The sequence below is a fragment of the Tinamus guttatus genome, unplaced genomic scaffold, assembly GCF_059628265.1.
Source record: "Tinamus guttatus ecotype Peru unplaced genomic scaffold, ASM5962826v1 Tinamus_guttatus_pri_ptg000260l, whole genome shotgun sequence".
NCBI classification, from domain to species: domain Eukaryota; kingdom Metazoa; phylum Chordata; class Aves; order Tinamiformes; family Tinamidae; genus Tinamus; species Tinamus guttatus.
In genome coordinates this window covers 2723766-2742368 of record NW_028288794.1, presented here as the reverse complement: position 1 = coordinate 2742368, position 18603 = coordinate 2723766, and the positions used below count along the sequence as shown (strand labels likewise).

The 18603-nt window shown below is 37.4% G+C and overlaps 1 protein-coding gene across 4 annotated transcripts in view; it reads right to left on the bottom strand.

Annotated features, from left to right (window-relative positions):
* The window catches only part of NCKAP1 (NCK associated protein 1), a 49475-nt gene that overhangs the window by 19489 nt on the left and 11383 nt on the right, over positions 1-18603 (bottom strand). For 2 of the 4 annotated variants that reach the window (XM_088526981.1, XM_088526983.1), the window contains 14 exons: positions 10678-10770; positions 10443-10499; positions 9477-9619; positions 9291-9381; positions 8412-8549; positions 7642-7690; positions 6959-7115; positions 5983-6039; positions 5027-5123; positions 4677-4783; positions 4008-4140; positions 1708-1789; positions 1064-1122; positions 352-497 (listed from right to left, as the gene is read on the bottom strand). In XM_088526981.1, coding sequence (XP_088383107.1) covers positions 352-497; positions 1064-1122; positions 1708-1789; positions 4008-4140; positions 4677-4783; positions 5027-5123; positions 5983-6039; positions 6959-7115; positions 7642-7690; positions 8412-8549; positions 9291-9381; positions 9477-9619; positions 10443-10499; positions 10678-10770 — 1409 coding nt within the window. The remainder of the gene's footprint in view (positions 1-351; positions 498-1063; positions 1123-1707; positions 1790-4007; positions 4141-4676; positions 4784-5026; positions 5124-5982; positions 6040-6958; positions 7116-7641; positions 7691-8411; positions 8550-9290; positions 9382-9476; positions 9620-10442; positions 10500-10677; positions 10771-18603) is intronic. The other 2 variants (XM_088526982.1, XM_088526984.1) reach the window with 1 other exon arrangement.

Here is an 18603-nt window from a genome sequence, read left to right as displayed (position 1 = left end):
TACTTGAAAAATTAAGAGTTTCTAAAAACAGCTTAAGTTACTTTGCTTATTAGAAGAAAGGTTAAAGTCATCCATAACAATGATACGGTTACATATCATGAATAATTGGCAAAGGCTTATTCAGCCTTTCAAAGTTGCAGGCGCTGTATCTGACAGAGCTGAGAATCTCAAAAAAAATAATTACAGAAGTACAGAAAATGCATGTATGGGTATTACAGACCTTAGTAAATGAAGCAAAAGTGTGGCAGAATGATTAGACACACTGCATCACTCTTTCGATATTTAAAATTTACAACTGAAAGGATGAACCAAACAACAACAAAACCTGCTATAGTCAGGTTTATAACATACCAAAATATAGAAAGATCTGAGGTTTCAACCAACATCTCCACTAAAGAATCTACCATTTTTGTGTGAAAAATGATTGTATTCATCATTTTCCCAAGTTCTCGATGGTCTGCAAGACCAAGTGAGGCTTTTGACACACTGGTGTAGGCCTGGAAAGACATAAGAACAATTTAAAGTTATATCTACAGTTTCTTTTCTGCAAATTCAACTATTGTTTCACCAGTATTGTTAAATACTGATGAAAGTAAACAAAGAACATCTATCCTTTCAAATACAGTGCATAGCCTTTGCACTCAACTTAAGAAAAGCAAACTGCCTTTGAGCAGGACACTAACACACAGATAATTTGAAGGAAGAAGTGTTGACAAAAACAAACACTAAGTTTAGTAGGACCTTCCCTCACTAAGGGAGGAAATTCCTTCTAATAATCAAGCTGTGATTAAGCAATAAGAAAAGTTTACTACTATGTAAATAGTATTTTATAAAATCAACTGCAGATATTTTTGCAATGCACAAAAATCAAACCATTAAACAATTTCGTAGTAAAGTCTCTACCTTCCCTTGAGTAAGTATGCTGTATCATATTCTATGAAGTACAAAGCTGCCAGAAAATTGCTTTTGCTCAATACACTATTTGCAAAGAGCATGTAATGCACAGACAAAACATGAAAACGAAAACATGTATTAAAATTTAAAGTGCCATACATAGCCTTACCTGCAATCTAAACCAATCTAATCTCATTCCTCTGAAGTCAAATACCTCTCCATCTTCAACTGCATTCAGAAAAAAATACAGGATATGAAATCTTTAGGAAAAAAACTATAAGCATTCAAACATATTAAATCACTTATCGGAGGGAAAAAAAAAAAAAAGTATGTGGCTACTGAAGTTCACACTGTTACCTAATATTATCATTTGGCACAACCACATTAATAGGAATTAGAATAAAAACATCTATATCCTTTCTAGAGTAAAATACCTAAATGATTGGGCATAGCTACCTAAAGTTTCAGCTATTTGATTTACTGCTTAGAACAATTTTTTATGCTTTGCTTGTGCATCACGAACACTTTCTCGCCCCCTGATTTGCAGGAAGTCAGGCTTGAAGTTTCCTTTTTGTAATCTGCCTTTCCAGAGCATACAAAGATGCACTGCAGCAGATGAGTTAAACTGTAAGAAATGGGAAGTGTAAAAGGGACACAGTAAGAAGCAGATGGCACAGAGGAGTTGAGACAAACTGTAATTCGTCTGAGTTACCTACTACTATTGCATGCAGAAGACAAAAAACGACAAAGTTTCCCAGAGCAATGTGCTCTTTGGTTACAATTTCCTCGAGTTCCTCTCAGCAGCAGACTTACCTTGCTTCACACTGAGCGAAGTCATAGTGTTCACAAACGAGGACATGATGATCGACTCATCCTCTGGGCACACCGAAAGATTCTGAAATAAATGTTGTTACTACTTATCTCTCAAAACTGGCTTATGAAAGAATGCCTATATCCAAACCCCACTTGTCAACCACGTGCTGACGTGTGCTTTATATACTTTACAAAAGAAAGCTTGGTCAGTAATACTATTTAACAATAATTTTACTTTTTAAATTCATTGGTTGATGACAAATTGCTAGAGAAGCTGGTTTCCAAACCAACAGAGGCTCAAAGCAAAACAAAATCTCTGCCAGTAAACAGGCCCCCACACTCAAAGTTTTAGTTATATTAATAGTTTAAGCAACAGTGAAACAAAACTATTTTAACAGTATAAGTACCAATTTAAACAAACAGTAGGAGATATGAGTTCTAGCTTTCGATCATTGATGTACTGCTTAAAAGTGTGAAATTAATTTGTGCAAAAAACAAGACCTACAATACAATATAAACTTGGCAACAGCATGAGTAGCTAATAGATTCACAAAATTTGGGCTCCATCTCGTGGTCACTAGAGAATAAAGCTGAAACAGAATGGTTGCATTTCTTTGACAGCATAGGTATGAAAAATACTTTCTACAGTACTTCCTTGAGGGCTATACTTTATTATTTGGATTTATTTAAAACAAATCAAAATAGTCCTGAGAATTTATTTCACAGATTCAAACCACGCCTACTACCTTAACTTTAGTAGCCATCTTCTACTCGGCTATGGGTGTAACTGCCTATAGAGGTAACCAAATCCCACCCACTCTGGATGACAAACCCACAGGAACAGGAAGGGATGATCTTCCGTTAAACTAGAAGCATCATCAACCTCTTCTCCAGCACCTTTGTGCTTCTATGGATAGATCTCTGAATACCTAGCCAGGGCTAGGTCTGTGGAATTTGGTAATGCACTCCTCTACTTCTCTTTAACTTCTCCTTTTCTTGCAAGGGTTCCCAGTTTCCACATTTCATGTTCCCTAATACAGAAGACGATGTTTCCCCTCACTCTCTACAATAGAGGCTCTCCTGAAGCCCTGTTTAAGCTGGTCACGTTTGCCACAGACCTGTATTTTACCTCTGAGCTCATCTTGGAGCTCCTTAGCAATTCTCCCTGTTCCAATAAGCAATTCCAACTGCAAGCATGCCATCTTTATCCTCCCTCCTTAACGGATAAAAAGGATGTACTGAACTTTGGTTCACTTTAAGTTGGCACAGACCTCAGCAGGTCACCTGCTTCCACTATTGGCCCAAATCAGGGCTAATTTGGATGCTAGATCTTTGATGCATAATATGTAGCTCAAAATATCCCCAATATAAAATCACTTCCAGCAAGAATAGTAATAAAGAAAACCCCAGGGAGAGGAGCCTCCGATGACACCCCGGCTGCCTGCGTGGGTATTTAGGCTCAAGCAAGACAAGCCACCTCAGCGGGAGGCGACCAGGGACACACAACCTGCAGTGATGCTGCTGACTCTCACTGCTGTTTCTGAGGTTCTTTAGTGTAGATGACCTAATGCAGTAATTATCAGCTTGGACACAAAATCTAATTGTTAAACACAAGTTAAGGTTGATGCTGAATAGAGGAAGGCAGCCATTCGTACAGAATATTTTAAAAGGATGCCACAGGATCACAGCTCATCTTTTCATTTTGTGCAGCGGGGGTTTGCAAAATGATGCTGGCCACATTTTCTCCATGATGGCATCAGAATAACATAACAGGACAGCAGTAAAGGCATTAGAGAGCACTGGTGCTTTCCAAAGAAGAAACAACCTGCATTAAAGAATCATATTAGGCAAGAATGGCTCAGTGCTACTGCAGGCACAGTCACTCTTACTCTGCCTCCCGCAGAGCAAGGTCAAAAGCAGTAAAGAAAAACTGTAACACACTAAAGTGTAAAGCTAACAGAACCACAGGAGTCTCTGAAAATGTTAAAGGAACTTCAGGCCCCAAGAGAAGCCTGTCAAGAAATTCTTGCCATTCACTACAGCTTAGGGTTAAAATACATTATAATTTGTCTCTCGAGGAGAAATATTATGTAATCATCTGTAAATATAACATTGCTTGGTCACATTTAAGTATGCATAGCACAATCAAAAACATAGCTCTAAATCTTAGTATTAGATACTGTGCCTTCATTTATGATGTTCAAAATCCCCAAACCTGCAGGCACTTCATGAAGTGATGTGGAACCACAAGGCCTTTCTAACACATACATTTGAGAGCCCAAGCCCCAGCTTTGCCCTACCTGAACAAGCTCATTCAAGACCACGGCGTCGAAGCCAGACAGATACTGCACGTAGTAGCGCTGCATCACCGGCCCGTACTTCCGCACATGGGCTCTGAGCTCCTCCATGTAGAATATTAACTCAGCTATGTGCCTGGACACAACGCAAACAAAAAGGTTATGAATATGAAATATGGAAAATACTATGTTTAAGATTACACTTACGCTGTATCATCTAAGTAACAAAAGCTTCATTTGATTTAAAAGACAATCTTGCTTAAAAAAGGTAAAAAAAAATACCAATTAAGTTGTTTGACAGTTTCTTCTCCCTCCACTGTTGATTTGTTCAATCTAAAACAGTAACACTGAAGATGTATGATTAAAGCCTTTTGTTCCTCTTTCCCAGAGAAAAAACATGTTCATTTACTTTAAAAGATGTCTCAGTTTTGACAGAAAGTGCAACCTTTCTGCAGAATCTGAGTTTCTGCTGATGGGCTTTGGTTTCCAATACAATACCTATAGTTTTCTGGTCTGATGGGAAGATTGGGTTTCCCAGGGAAAGGTTCTCTGACCTGTCTCAGTTCTTTCATCTACCCATTTTTTTCCCATTCTGATTCCCTTGCATTCAGATCTAGTCCCTTTGTGAAGTTCTCAAATATTTTTGGAGTCACACTAAAAAAATAAACATACTTATCTATGAAGTCATCTGCACTCTTCTTTGGCATATTATCTGCATGACGAAGAAGCCAGATAATTTCATCACGAGCAAAGGATAGTGCCATAAATACAAATAGTGCCTGAAAAAGAAAAGTTGTTCAAGATCTTTGAGTATACAGATACACACATACACACACATATACATACACAGTTGGACACCTACTGCACACACAGAGGCAAACAGTTCCTAAAACAAAGAATCTTAAAATCTAAGTAGGTTTTCTCTCGAATTATTGTTTGTTTTCCCTTCCCAAATGTCATATTATCATGGAGGAACAAACTGTAGGATGACATAAATGCAAAAAGTAACTACCCTTAATTACCTTGGGTCCCAATAGGCCTGGTTGATCAGACAGGACAGTTGCCAGTTCTTTGAGTGCAGAACGTAAAAACTTGCGTCTCTCTCTGTGCATTGAGCCACTACATTAAAAGAACAAAATTGAGACATCATACACTGCACTAATCACAGAGCATTTCATTTTAAAAAATTGTTCAAGTAAATCTAGCACCCTCATCATCAATTCTGTACGCTCCTTAAGTGAGGTTAAATTTTAAAACCAAATATTCTGCCTTAGTCTATGATCTGCATTTGACTCCACTACATTTCTATTTGATTTGCATTCATATTAAATAATTAGATAAACACTAAATGAACAGACCTTACCTGCCCCACACAAAACAATCCTCCAAAACTCCACCCTAATACATTTCTCAGAGCATCTCAAGAAAAAAATTGCTGATAATAATGAGATTAAAAAGGTTATTTATACTCTTAAAGAAGTTAGATTCCTGTTAAATAGTAGAGTTAAAGGTGATTACATATATATTTCCTTACTACTACTGCAAGAAAAAAAAAAAAAAAAAAAACACGGGGGAGAAAACAGCACAGCCATAATCCCTTCTTTTTCTCAAATAGAGATATTTATTTAAATAAACTAAGTATTTAAATATTTACATGAATATTTAAAGAAATATCTCTCAAACTCTCTGCTAATGTCTATAAATGGTGTTCAGAACTCCATTTTTCCATTAGGAAGATCTTAATGAACAAGGATTTTATTTTTTGATTTTATTACTACTTTGTAAAAGTAGAAGCAGAGCATAAATCTCCACAGGAAAGCAGAAATAAAAAATAGCTATATACCGCCTAACCTGTATATAGGCCAGTTTGAAAACACACAAGTAATTCATAATTTAACAAGCCCATTTTGGGCATTCTCTGCATTTGAGAAGAACAACAACATTGAAATCTGTCTGGAAAATCTTACAAGATACTTACGCATGTGATACAGCAGCTTCTTTGCACTCTCTGATGTCATTAATACGTTTGTTGTAGCTGCAAGTAAAAAGAATCAACTAAATTAACAAGCACCAATTAAAAATTTAACAAAAGCTGCAACTTCAGATGAACTGCAATTCCAAAACATGCAAACATACCAAGAAAGGCACAGACAAGACACAGACAAGTTCTCATCTTTCCTTAATGAGAACTAAATGCTTAAACTGGATACCCAAAACAACCATGCTCTCTACCAAAGTGCTCCTGGCCTTCTCAGGCAGAGAAGAAAATTGTGTGTGGAAGGCTCTAGTCGAGAGGGCAGCGTGCGCTCCACCCTTTGTCCATGCTCTTGTCTGCCAGAATCTAAATTGGGCAATTTTGAAGAATCAGTACGTGACAGCCGGCATTTTGGTTTGAGCTCTGGACCTTAGAGCTAAAAGCATTAGCCCACTGGTTGGAAAAGCTATGCAGGAGAGCTTGGCCATGCTTTTTTTTTTTTTTTTTTTTTTAGGGAGGCTCTTTTTTGTGCCAATCTAACACACTCACCAGATGGTTAAAATTGTGCTCAGTGATTGCACCATATTCCTTGTCTCCTGTTAATTTTAGCTCATTGGGGCATCCTTGTAGTAGCAAGATAAATGTGTTATTTGATGCGACCCTGTGCCATGTGCTCTAGGTGTCCCTGCTTGAGTAGCAGAGTTGGACTAGATGATCTCTAGAAGTCCTTTCCAACCTTAAGCATTCTGTGATTCTGTGTGATTCAGACTTCTCCAAAGCCGAGATTAAAAAAGGTCTGATGTATAAAACATATAAAATTGGATTTCTGGAATTTTTGCATTAAAGAAATAGTCTGGAGACTAAACAAAACCACTTGTGTACTGAACGTCCATAGGCAGAGTTTACATAAAAAATACACATTAAAAGATTAACAGATGCTCTAGAAGGAGAAAAAGACCAAAGAAAAGAAAAACTTTACCCTCGTATATTTACAAACAGGTCTTCTGCAGCTTTGTGAATATGGAATACTTCATCTCGAAACAAAGCCAAGCAGGAGCTGCTTTGAAGTGCAAGTTTCCAAAGGTTCAAAGCTGTAGCATCACTATTCAGGATTCCATGGCACAAAATAAATCCAACTGCAAAAGTTCATATCAATTCATGTCACAACATAGATGTACAAAGACAAGAGAACAGCAATATTATTATAAATTCTCTCTTAAATACTTCAATTACTTCATTGATAAAGGTATTGTAAATTTTAACATATAATACAGTTTTACACAGATCAAAAACTACCCTGCAATATACATTCTTAGAGGAGTGACCAATGCCTTTGCAGCACTAATAACCTAATACTTAGACTGCTCAGCTATTTTCACCCAATTTACTAAAATTTCTATAGTTAAAGGCTAAAACAAATTGATGACAAACTCATTTCCAACATATGCTAAAATCTAACTTCCATGCATGTAAAAGCACAATTTGTACAAATTAGATTTAATGAAGGTCACTGGAATCTGTCTGAAGATAACTTTTCTATAGTGCATATTAAAGCAAACTCTGGTCTTAAAACAAATAAACAACAACAAAAAAAAGAACAAAAAAAGACCACACACTTTTTAAAGTACTGCAACCCTGAGCTATTCAGGAGATTTTACTCACAAATGATCCATTTTTCCATTGCATCCAGAGAGAGGTATTCACATGGCATCTGTTTAAAAAAATATATAAACTGTAGCAAGCTAATTATATAAAGATAATACATTTCACTGAAGATCTTCTTAAAACAAGGGAGAAAAACTTTTCCATATTGATGGATCATGGAAGAATGCTAATGTCTGCTAACAAGGGACTGTTTCATCCATTTGAACCTCCATAACCTCCAACATCTTGAAAAAAGCGTAAATAATTTTTGACAATTTTAGTCTCAAATGACTCATTTAAGAATGTTTAAGACAAAACATTTTTCTTCTAGTGTTGCCAGATTAATACTTTCAGAAAAAAAAAATCAGAGACTAACCACAATCTGACAGCTCCTAACTCCTTAGTTTTTACAAAAAGGTGCCAATGGATACCACAATTGAGGCAACAAATGCAAACAATACATTTTCAAGAAAGTATCATTCTGGAGTTTCAGTCCGTCAGACCACAAACACCTGTAATACTACACAGGACTACTTCCTTGTACACTGTAATAGTCAATTCCCTACACCTTTTGATTATCAAAAACTGGAAACGATGTCACGAGCTAATGGAAGCTTCTCCTCTACACAATGTCCCCAAGTTTTCCCAATCAAGCTATTTATTTCTCCAATTAAAAGCCAGGTAATGGTTAGAAAACCTCCATAGAGGAAGCAAAACATTGTTTTCTACATTGTTTTATGGAAAACATTGCTTAACTTTACAGTATAACCCAAGCTAAAAGGCCGTACCGTGTCAGACTGTGCAGGATTAAGCATTGTGCTGGGCGCACTGATGAGGCTCAGTAGTTGTGCATTTCTCCACTGGTCAGCTGAGAGATTTCTTCGAGGATAGACCATCTGGAGTGAAATCAGAGCATCTGAAAGGGACTGGACAGAAGAACAGGGATGAGTCTGACATGTCCTCAAGGCTCAACAATACTGGTCTAAGGGTATATCCCACTCCGAATTTTTTGTCAAGGAAACCACTAAAAAGACCTTTGGGGTTACCTATTTTATTGTATTAGGTGCTGGGAAGACCATGTGAATACAATATAGCTTTTGTCCTACATTTTAAGAAAAAATGAAGACAAGCTGGGAAGAATGCAAAGTTATATACAAATACAAGCTTAAAAACATTTGTGAAGAAATGCTAAGGGAAATCGGTCACTTAATCTAGCAAAGTCAAGAGAGTCAGCCTTTGTGTATAGAAAATATTAAAAAGGCAGTGACAAAACAACTGCTCTCCGAGATCATCATCTTAAGGACTAGCCAAAGCACAAAAAGTCGTAGATTAGAAAACAGAAAAACAAAAATCTCATATGCAACTAGAATGGTATCTCCTTCAATTCAAGGTACAAAGCCAAACCAGAAGATCCACAACAGATCTTTAAAATTTTAAAATCCTTGGTGAGTAACATGTATCCTTACTAGTAAGTACTGGCACTCCTGTATTCTGTTGTTTAACAGGGTATCAAACCCCACTCAAAAAATCAATTATAAATAAAATTGAAATCCCCTGTAAAAATTACATTTAATGGTCTCTGATAAAACAAACTCTTTATATTTACTGTTTTATTTCTACTTCTCTCTTTTAAGGTTACTATGTGCCAGTGAAAAGAAGTTACATACCTTACTGTGAGGTACAAATTCCTCCATCATTTTCTTTAAGGGATTTTCATAATCCACAATCATCTGGCCAAGTCGTGGATATTCTCTGTCACTAAAAGCAACAACGGATAGTTAACTCAGATATAATTACTATTTAAAGACAGACAAGCAAAAAATGCAACTTTTTATTTATTTATTTATTTTTACCTTGCTCCGTGAGTCATTTCATGAGCATAATTATACAATCCAATGATGGCTTTCCTTTCCTCAATTCGGGATAACAATATCATTAGAGTTGTGTAGGTTATAATCAAATCTAGGTAGTTCTTTGTTAAATCGAAGTTTACAGTCTAGAGAAAAGAAACAATTACTTTTGATTGGAAAAGTTCCAGAATAAAATGTCAAACTTCTTTTACTCTCTTCACCAAATTTCAACATTTTAAAACCATACCAGACTACCTTCACCACTGTTTCTGTTCTAGTCATACACAATAGACACACAGTTTTTTTCACCCAAATTAGTTGGCTGATAGAAAAGTTTCTCTTCGACACCTCCAAGCAGTCAATAACTGCCCATGTACTTTGTGAACAAAAGTCGTTTTTTGTTGTTGTTTTTTTTTTTTTTTAACTTAACAATTCTTACAGCAACTTTTGTACTGCTTTAGACCACAGCAGAAAAAGTGATGTCCTCACACAGGTGACAGACCTGAGGTTTTTCCATCTTGTGAGCCTCAAGGGGCTCAAACAGACAGAAGAAAACAAACATCTTAGTACTCGCTTCAGCAGGAGACAGTAAATTTTCAGATGCAATAAACCAAAAGATACACAGCACAATATATATGTATTGTAGTAATCTATATACTTCTAAACTTCTATATCTATAGTATAGATAGTGTATAGATATTATACATAGTATATATAGTATACATAGTATACATAACGATACTGTAACCACTGCCCGTTCAGTCTATTTAAAATGTCCTATCTTCTTACTTCAAACCATTTAAAAATTAGGAGACCTGAGGATTCAGATATTTCCGTTACATTTATGACTAAAGATACCAAGTTTACTGAGCTAACAATCAAGTATTTCCAGTTTTCTGTGTAGACTTGCCTTTATAAGTATTTTTAAAGTAATTTTTGGAAGCTTCCCTTCTTAAACCAGAAACTTACAATATCAAAGAAGACTTGGCAAGCATCAATAGTGTTCAGCAGCTCACAAACATGGTCCTTGAAAAACAAAGGAACATATTTTGTTTAAAAATATCCAAGCATGTCAGTTTATTACATTTAGGGATGGAAATGATGCTTTTGCTTTAAACAGAACTAGCTATTTCATTATGAAGTACTACTTCATAAATAAAAGGACAGACACAGGATGTCACAAAACTACTTTGCTGTTCCTCACCTTGAATTCCATAACATCAACAAATGTGAAGTAGTATAACGCCAGGTTCTTCAGAATCTCCGATTTTTCCTTCTGCAGCTGAGCAAGCTGTTGCTAAAAGAAATAAACACAGATGCTGTTCTTAGAAGATCTTGAGAAAACAGGTGACAACTACACCAATGAAACAAAATACCTGTGATGCGCAGGTTAACACCAGGCTCGCTACGCCAAGAATTCTTAACATGGCTTTCTAAGACTGAGGTTTTGTGTGTCTCAAATACACACAAAGTCCCCAAAACAGACCATTTTAAAAGCTGCTGACTATATTTTGAAGATAAAAGTCAAATTAGTACACATTAGTACCAAAGTCGTATTGTTTAGCTCAGCTAGAGACAAAAATGGGAAGTTAGGAGGACACTGTTATCATATGTGTAATTAGCAAAAGCAGAACAGTACATGAGCACAAATCAGTATGACAAAAAATAATGACATTACTTGAGGTGGGAGAAAAGGTGGCAGGTTATAGATTTCACTACAGAAAAACACTGTGCTTTTAAATTCTGAACTTACCAAAAAGAATATCCAGGCAAAGCCACGTTAAGCATGCAAAATAAAATGTAGATACAAACATAAAATACAGTAACGGTTCTTTGACCAGTTCCATATAACACAATAATACATTCAAACAAAAGCAACAAAATAAACAAAGAAACAAAAAGAAGCAAAACACTAGCATTAGACACTGGTGGATAAAATGAAAGAGGCAAATGTGAATACAAAGGCATAAAATTATTCATGGGGATTTTTTTAAACAGATATTGAAATCTCCTAATTAACAAATTTTCCAAAATTTTCTAAAAGAATCAGACAGCTTATTTAAACAATTACTATTAAAAATAGAAGAAAAACAGTGTTAGTTATTGAATGGCCATTACGTTTATCCAAATACTACAGTCTCAAAATATGACAATATTCAGGTGCGAGTTAGCTTCTTAGCTGATATATGAATTGAAAAGGATTAAAGCAGTCATAGCACTCAATATGAACACCTGCTCTCCAAGAGTCTTTAAGATTTCATTTAAAGATGGGTCACGTTAAACAGAATTTTCTTCTCTGCAAAAGTGATCAAACGTATGTAAAGATTAAATAGTTTCAATAAGAGTTTGGTCGTTTTTGTAGAATAGAACTGAATATTGTTCTTTGTCTCCCTCTCTAAAGCTGTACTCTGTGTTCTTGGTTTTACATGCAGCACTAAAGTTTCCCTAAACTCACAGGAGCAAACCAACCGCAGAGGTATCACATAGACAGTTCAAGTGTGTGTTGCTTTTTTTCTGAATTTTATTAAGTGCTTCTGATCTTTAACCCCAAGACTTCCCATAGAGTCAAGGCATATGTTATATTGCCTCATATGTTGCCTCATAAGTTACGATGCAATTTGAATGACATTAGAAACATTATAAAAAATGACAACATTATAAAACACTCGTACCTACTCTTACGCCACTGCAAAGGATTTAACCCTGGAGGTCTGAATGCTTGCTTACACCTTATTTTACTCTCACATAATCATTACCTTGAATTTTAGATGGAAAGCAGGGACAAGTAAATGCATTCACTTTGTAATTTCTCCTGAAAAACCTAACGCATCTAAGTCTAGGGGATGGGTATTTCCACTTAAACTGGTGCAGTACAAAATCCACCTTCAAACAGAAGCCCAGTGAGTTCTTGCTGAGTTTCCCAAAGCATACTTTGAACCTGTTCAGAGACTAACCACCCAAGGCCACCACACGCTGTTCCTGGAGCTCATGCAGGTCTGCATAGTTCTAACAATCCTACAGTGAAGTTGGGTTTTTGCTCAAATCCTCCTCAGGAGGAAGAGCTCTTTGTACTTTCAGGGCTGCTTCTTCAGTCAACAGTTGTTACAAAATGGAAGTTCAGCATCTAGGAGAGCTGGTTTCATTCTTCATTCTGACTCTATATATTGAAGGGCTGTATGTGATTCATTTTAAAAACACTAAGCCAAAAAGGGAGTTATTTCCATGAAAGTAACACAAGAGCGAATGGGATAAATCTGAAGAGTCACTCCATGACTTTTCAGGCATGGACTACGTTAATACTGTTCAGAAACAAGATACTGTGACCGACACCGAATCCCTTGTTGCATTTTCACTTCTGCAGTAGAGAGGAAGTCATATAGCTTTGGAAATAGGACAGAAACAAGAAAGAAGCAACCTTACACAACTGAAGTTGGTGGGGAGGGGAATATCTCTTCAGAGAACCTTGTACACAGCACAGCATGACAAAAATTAAACTCTTCAAGTCATGATTGACTCTAGTGCAGAGAGAACAAGGAAACAAGTGAGGCTACAAGCACACCTGTGCCTAAACATTTTTTCTCCTACTGCAATCGTGACTAATGCAATGAAAATGGAGACTATGAGGGTTTTAGGGTTTGTATCTGAACACCTATGCTTGGTATCAGTAACAACTGGCAACAGAGTCTTCGCTTCTGCAAGACTTGGCTGTTGCAAAGCCCCACTACGTAACACAAAGCAGAAAGATGCAGTAAGAAAGGAGATGGTGCTGGAAACTACTGCAAAAGAAACACTTATTTTCTGAAATTCCATGAAGCTGCACATTTAGGAGAAGAATACAGGGAGGTATTCATTACTGAGCCAAGATTTAACAAATCGCTGCTGTGTGCCGCCTATATTCCCAGAAATATTTATACTGAAATGATGCTAGAAACATCCCTGCACAGTTAAGTTTATCATACTTCGGACTACAAGGGTCAAGAGTATCAGCAAATTTCTATGTAAACTTTTAAAATTGAAGTAAAAACAATCTACCAGCTGTACTCACTGCTACATTAGTACCCTGCAAACAGTTTTATTCCTACAACACTGACTGAAGAGCAATAATTAAAAGCACAGTTCACAGCACGGGGAGTCTTGGGCGTTTGTCTGCATTTTTAACACTCGGGAAAGTGGGTGTAGCTCTTTCCACACCCACTGCAACAAAACTTTCCATTACTAATTTCATAACAGCTGTTTAGAAATACCCAGTGCTATCTCATTCTGGATTACGTTTGAGGTGATTTGCCTTAGACTGTAATGCTCACTTAGCAGCAAACATCTTTGCTTCCAGTATTGAGTAAAAAAATAAGCAAGCCGAAGAAATAAGAACTATTCAAACCATGACTACCAATAAAATATTAGTTTAACTATAGATAATCATGCCTTCTTGATTAGTTTAACTTAGAAGTATTTCATTTATTCTTAAGTACTTGAGGTGCCAACTATACTTGAAGGTCTTGTTTTTGTTGAACAAGGCAAGGCTGGCTTACAAAATCCCATACTTCATAGAAAGCTTAAGGTCAAAGTCTGATGGCAAGATTAGGAAAAATCTGAAATAATTTGTTAGCCAAAATATCAACCGTTTGCAAATTGCAAGACAGCCTGATTGAAACTTTTTTGATCATACTGGTCCTGTAGAATCATGCCATGACACTGGCATATTAATAATGTTAATAAATGTGAATCTAATATGAAGAGGAGATATGAGGAGAAATACAAGACAATTAGAAATGGTGGTTCAGAGGGTTTTTAATAGAAAAGAGAAGAGAATAACTGTAATACTGTAACTACGTTATCATATATATTTGACTGATATCAATTGTGTTCTAATAAATACCTTATTTCTTGATCTAGGAATAGATGGTAGGTAGGGGAATTTCCTCATTCTTACATCATTGTGGGATTTTTCTGCAAGTCTGACCATTAAATACTGTATTTGTTTTCTACAAGCCTACACAGTAAGTATTACATTGTCCTCAGGGGGCACATGAACAGCTTTTAGTAACTGACTGAAATCTATGACACCCAAAAATACTATTACAAATTGTCTGTTAAGATTCTGGGAATATGTGGAAATAATCACCATCTATACTCTTACTTACTATATATCTCACTTACAGTCAGTAGGCCTGTCACTTGTGGAGTTCTTCGAAAAAGATTTTTTAAGCTCTAAAATTAAAAAACGCTAATTAAAAGCTAATTTGAACAAATCAAAGAGTTCACGGACTGAGACCATATGCGATGACTTGCTGCTGAGTTTGGTTCTCTCATTTTGATTTAGAAGTGAATCAAAACAAACAAACAAACAAACAGGCTACAAAGTTCTACATCTAATGGTGGAGAGAAAGATGCAATCAGTTTCTAGCACTAAGTTAATTCTTCTAAAACTGCTCGCGACCCTCAAAATGTCACTGACTGCAGGATTGCCCATAATAATAAAAGACAATTTACTTACGGAGCAGTGAGACTCTTCTTTAAAAACTGATCAGCTATTAAGTCTTGGGAATGTTTTCCCCACTGCCTCCCTTTCTTTGGCACAAGCTCCCTCAGCAATCCCCGTGTTCAGCTCTGCACATGCTACGGAGGCACCCAGGCACCAGCCACAGGCCACGGCCCCATCGTGGCAGCGCGCGCGGAACAGGAGTCGCTGCTGCAGCATCCCACAAATAGGAGCGTCTTGGACAGAGATCTCTAGATATTGCACAGCTACGCTGGCGGCATGAAATTATGAAAGAGCCATTCATTTAAGATGCGTGAAAACGAATTTTCAAAATGCTATCTCAATAACACCATTTAACTAAAATATCGTCTTGGTATCAATGTGATTTTTTCCCCCCTCTTTGCCTTTCACTATTCAGTAGTGAAACAACAAATCAAGAGAGGATTTTTAAATGAATGCAGTAATTAGTTTAAGTGTCATACACATCTATTCCCTTGCAGGCATTTCAGACTATGAATCAATGAAAAAACAACCCAAGACTAGCTTCGTTTACCTTTGCAAGTTGCCCACAAAGACTGATTTGATTCATAACTATGCAGCACAGTGATTTATGACAAATAATAAAATGTGAAATTTGGATACTGCTCCGTCCCAAATACAGGCAAAATCAAGGTTTAGACCTTGGAGAAAAAATATTTATATAAATATATCTGTATATATACAGATATATAAATATAAAAGACTGGCTATTATTCATGTTGCAATACTGTAAAATAAAGCACGGCATGACATGTTGCCTCCTCCAAACTAAATTGGTGCCCGAGTGTGTTTTGCAAAGCCAATCTGGACTTGGTCCCTTCGGCTCAAAGGTCTTCAAGCAGCACCAAAGGTCGAGGGGCAGCCCTGCAAGGCAAGGGGAGCATCCTCTTCCACGCACGGGACACCAGCTCATGCACCCTCCCGGCCCGTTGCGTTTGCACAGAGCATGGGGAGTTTGGGGTTTTTGGAGGACACCTAAAGACAGTAATAAAGCAACTGAAAAAGCGAATCTCCAAGACAAGAACTAGCACTCCAAAAAGCTGCATAAAAATATTTAATCCCAGGCATAACAACTTTAAGAATTTAAGTTCCGATATTTAAGATAGTCTTAGCAACCCATTGCCATAATTACTATATTGTTTCCTCAACAGTAGCTGACTTCATTTTTCTATGCAGCTTTAAAAAGATTATTAATACAAAAGGCAGCATAGCCAAGGCCCCAAAGTTAAGTTAATTCTTTCTCCCAAACTGATTTCTAGTTTATCCCCACCAGTGCTACACAAGCCACAAGACTCAAAAGCCTCATTAACCCCACGGAAGCAAATGAGAGCTGCCCTTGTTGCACTGCTCTCCTTGCAAGGCCTGAAAGAGGTAGTAGCATGAGAAGAGCAAAAGATTATGCATGTTTAGTTAGGTGTTTTAAGAAATAAAAATTGGAAGCACCTGGCACAAAAATTAAAAACAGTGCTGGTTATAAAGTGCAGATTTGAAAGTGCTGCTATGCAAGGAGACGTTTAATAAACCCATTCATTAATGTCTTCTAACGAGCTCGGGTGGAGGAAGCGCGGCCGCTCTGCGCCCGGGCCCTCCTGCCTGCTCGCTAGGCCACCCCATCACCCCCAGGGAAGCTGCAAAAGGGACAACACACAGCCCGCACACACACACACAGACACACACACACGGAGGCCTAGAAGGAAAATGCCAAAAGTACTCACAAACAAAATGTTATAAAACTATATATAAAGAAAATTTAATTTGTATCTACTGTTAAAAATGGACCTAGTAAATCGTTAACCACTACAAGGGTGCAAAACAACATAAAGTTGAATACTGCACTGGCAGTTTCCATTTTGCTTGCTTATCCAGTATTTCTAAGCATTGGAGCTGTTAGTTATTCATTAGCAGAAAAACAGTGCATCTTTGCTGTTTGCTGGCATTTTCTGCGGAAAGAGATGAATAAACAAATACAGAGAGATCAATCTATGGTGCACACAGCAGCTACAGCTTCAAACAGGTTTCACGTCCCTCAAGTCCCCTGCACCCTCTGCTTGGACACTACAGACCCTACCCAGCCAGCAGGCTGGAAACACTCTCGCTGCCGGCCATCCCTCCTGGCTGGTCCCACTTGCAGTCCCTGTCAGCACAACACAGCCGACAAAGGCCACAGCTAACCAGGAAAACACCCCCCAAACACTGCTCCCAAAGAACCTGAACAACAGACAGCAACATCCATTAGCAATGACACCTAGCACTAGCAAGAGATACGGACACTGCTGAAAAGCAACTGTTGAAAGATCAAGATCAATAATAGCTGAAAAACACGGCTGTTTCTCTCACTAACCATTCACCTATAAAGTTCTGAGGAACATTTTCTCAGCCTGCTTACTAATGACTAAGTCTAAACTTCTCTAGAAGATATTTCAAAATAGAAAATCTTTTCTATAGAAAAATTACTGAAGATCAGAGTAAAAAATAACATATGTTTAAGAAAGAATGCAGAAAACCTCACTACTTTCCATATGTGCTGTTTGGGAAAGCAGAGAGGAGACTGGTTCTGCTACACAAACATAGCGCTTTATCTGTGAAGGCAGCAGATTTTTCATATCCTACACACAACCTACAAAAAACCTACAGCTTCTTCCTCCATCTCCAGTTCTCCAAGATAAAGGACCTAATTCTGGCTTTATAAAAGCATTAGATGCTATTGTTGCCCAAGAAAAAGTTATTTCTGGATCCTGCTACAGTGTTGGAGGCCAGCATGCTCTGGAGTGAGATGGTGCCTGCGTACCTTGTAAGAGGATGAGTCCTAAAAACACACATAAAAATTAGTCTGCTTCAATGTAGCTTACTTCTCCATTCAGTGGACTCCTCCTCCATTTGAATTGCTCAGCAACTTTCATTAAAACACTGAAAATCCGTGACTGTCAGACATCATTCTGGTCTGACTCTGCACAACAAGGAAGGAGGAACAGACCCAGAAACTATATATTTTCTAACTAAAAATGTAACACTTAAAAATAGCAAAATGCAACAGATACACTTGTTTCAAAAGAAATTAAAAAGGTAGACCTTTAAAAATCAGGCACCCGTTCAATTATTAGAGACTGTTCAGCTTATTATTAATCTCCAATAGAGAAAACACTGAAAGTGATGCTGCAGGAGAAAAACAGAATAGGCTGAAATAGGTCATAAAATCCAAAAGGAAGCATAAGTTAGTCCCTAGCTGAATACAAAATAACTTGTTTTGAGACATCATCACTAAACATGTGGATGCATGATGCCAAGCAATGGCAATCTGCTGCACTTGCAGGTACAAAACCAAACTTCCCTGAAAGACTGTCCCGGAATTGCTGCTACCAGGAGGAAGCAGAGGTTACAATTTCTCCATAACTGCTGCTGTGATAATGCTCGGCATGTTTATTAATTGATGTTCCGGAAAAAACTACTTGTCCCTTTAAATCTCTGACCATCTGTTTCCCCCTGGAAGAAACGTATCAGCGTGTCCTACTACTGTGCAGAGCCGGTGCTTGTCCCGCAGCAGGAGGGAGACAGAGGAGGAGCACGCAGGGAAACCTGGCATCCTCCCGACTGCTCCCGTGTCACTTCTTCATG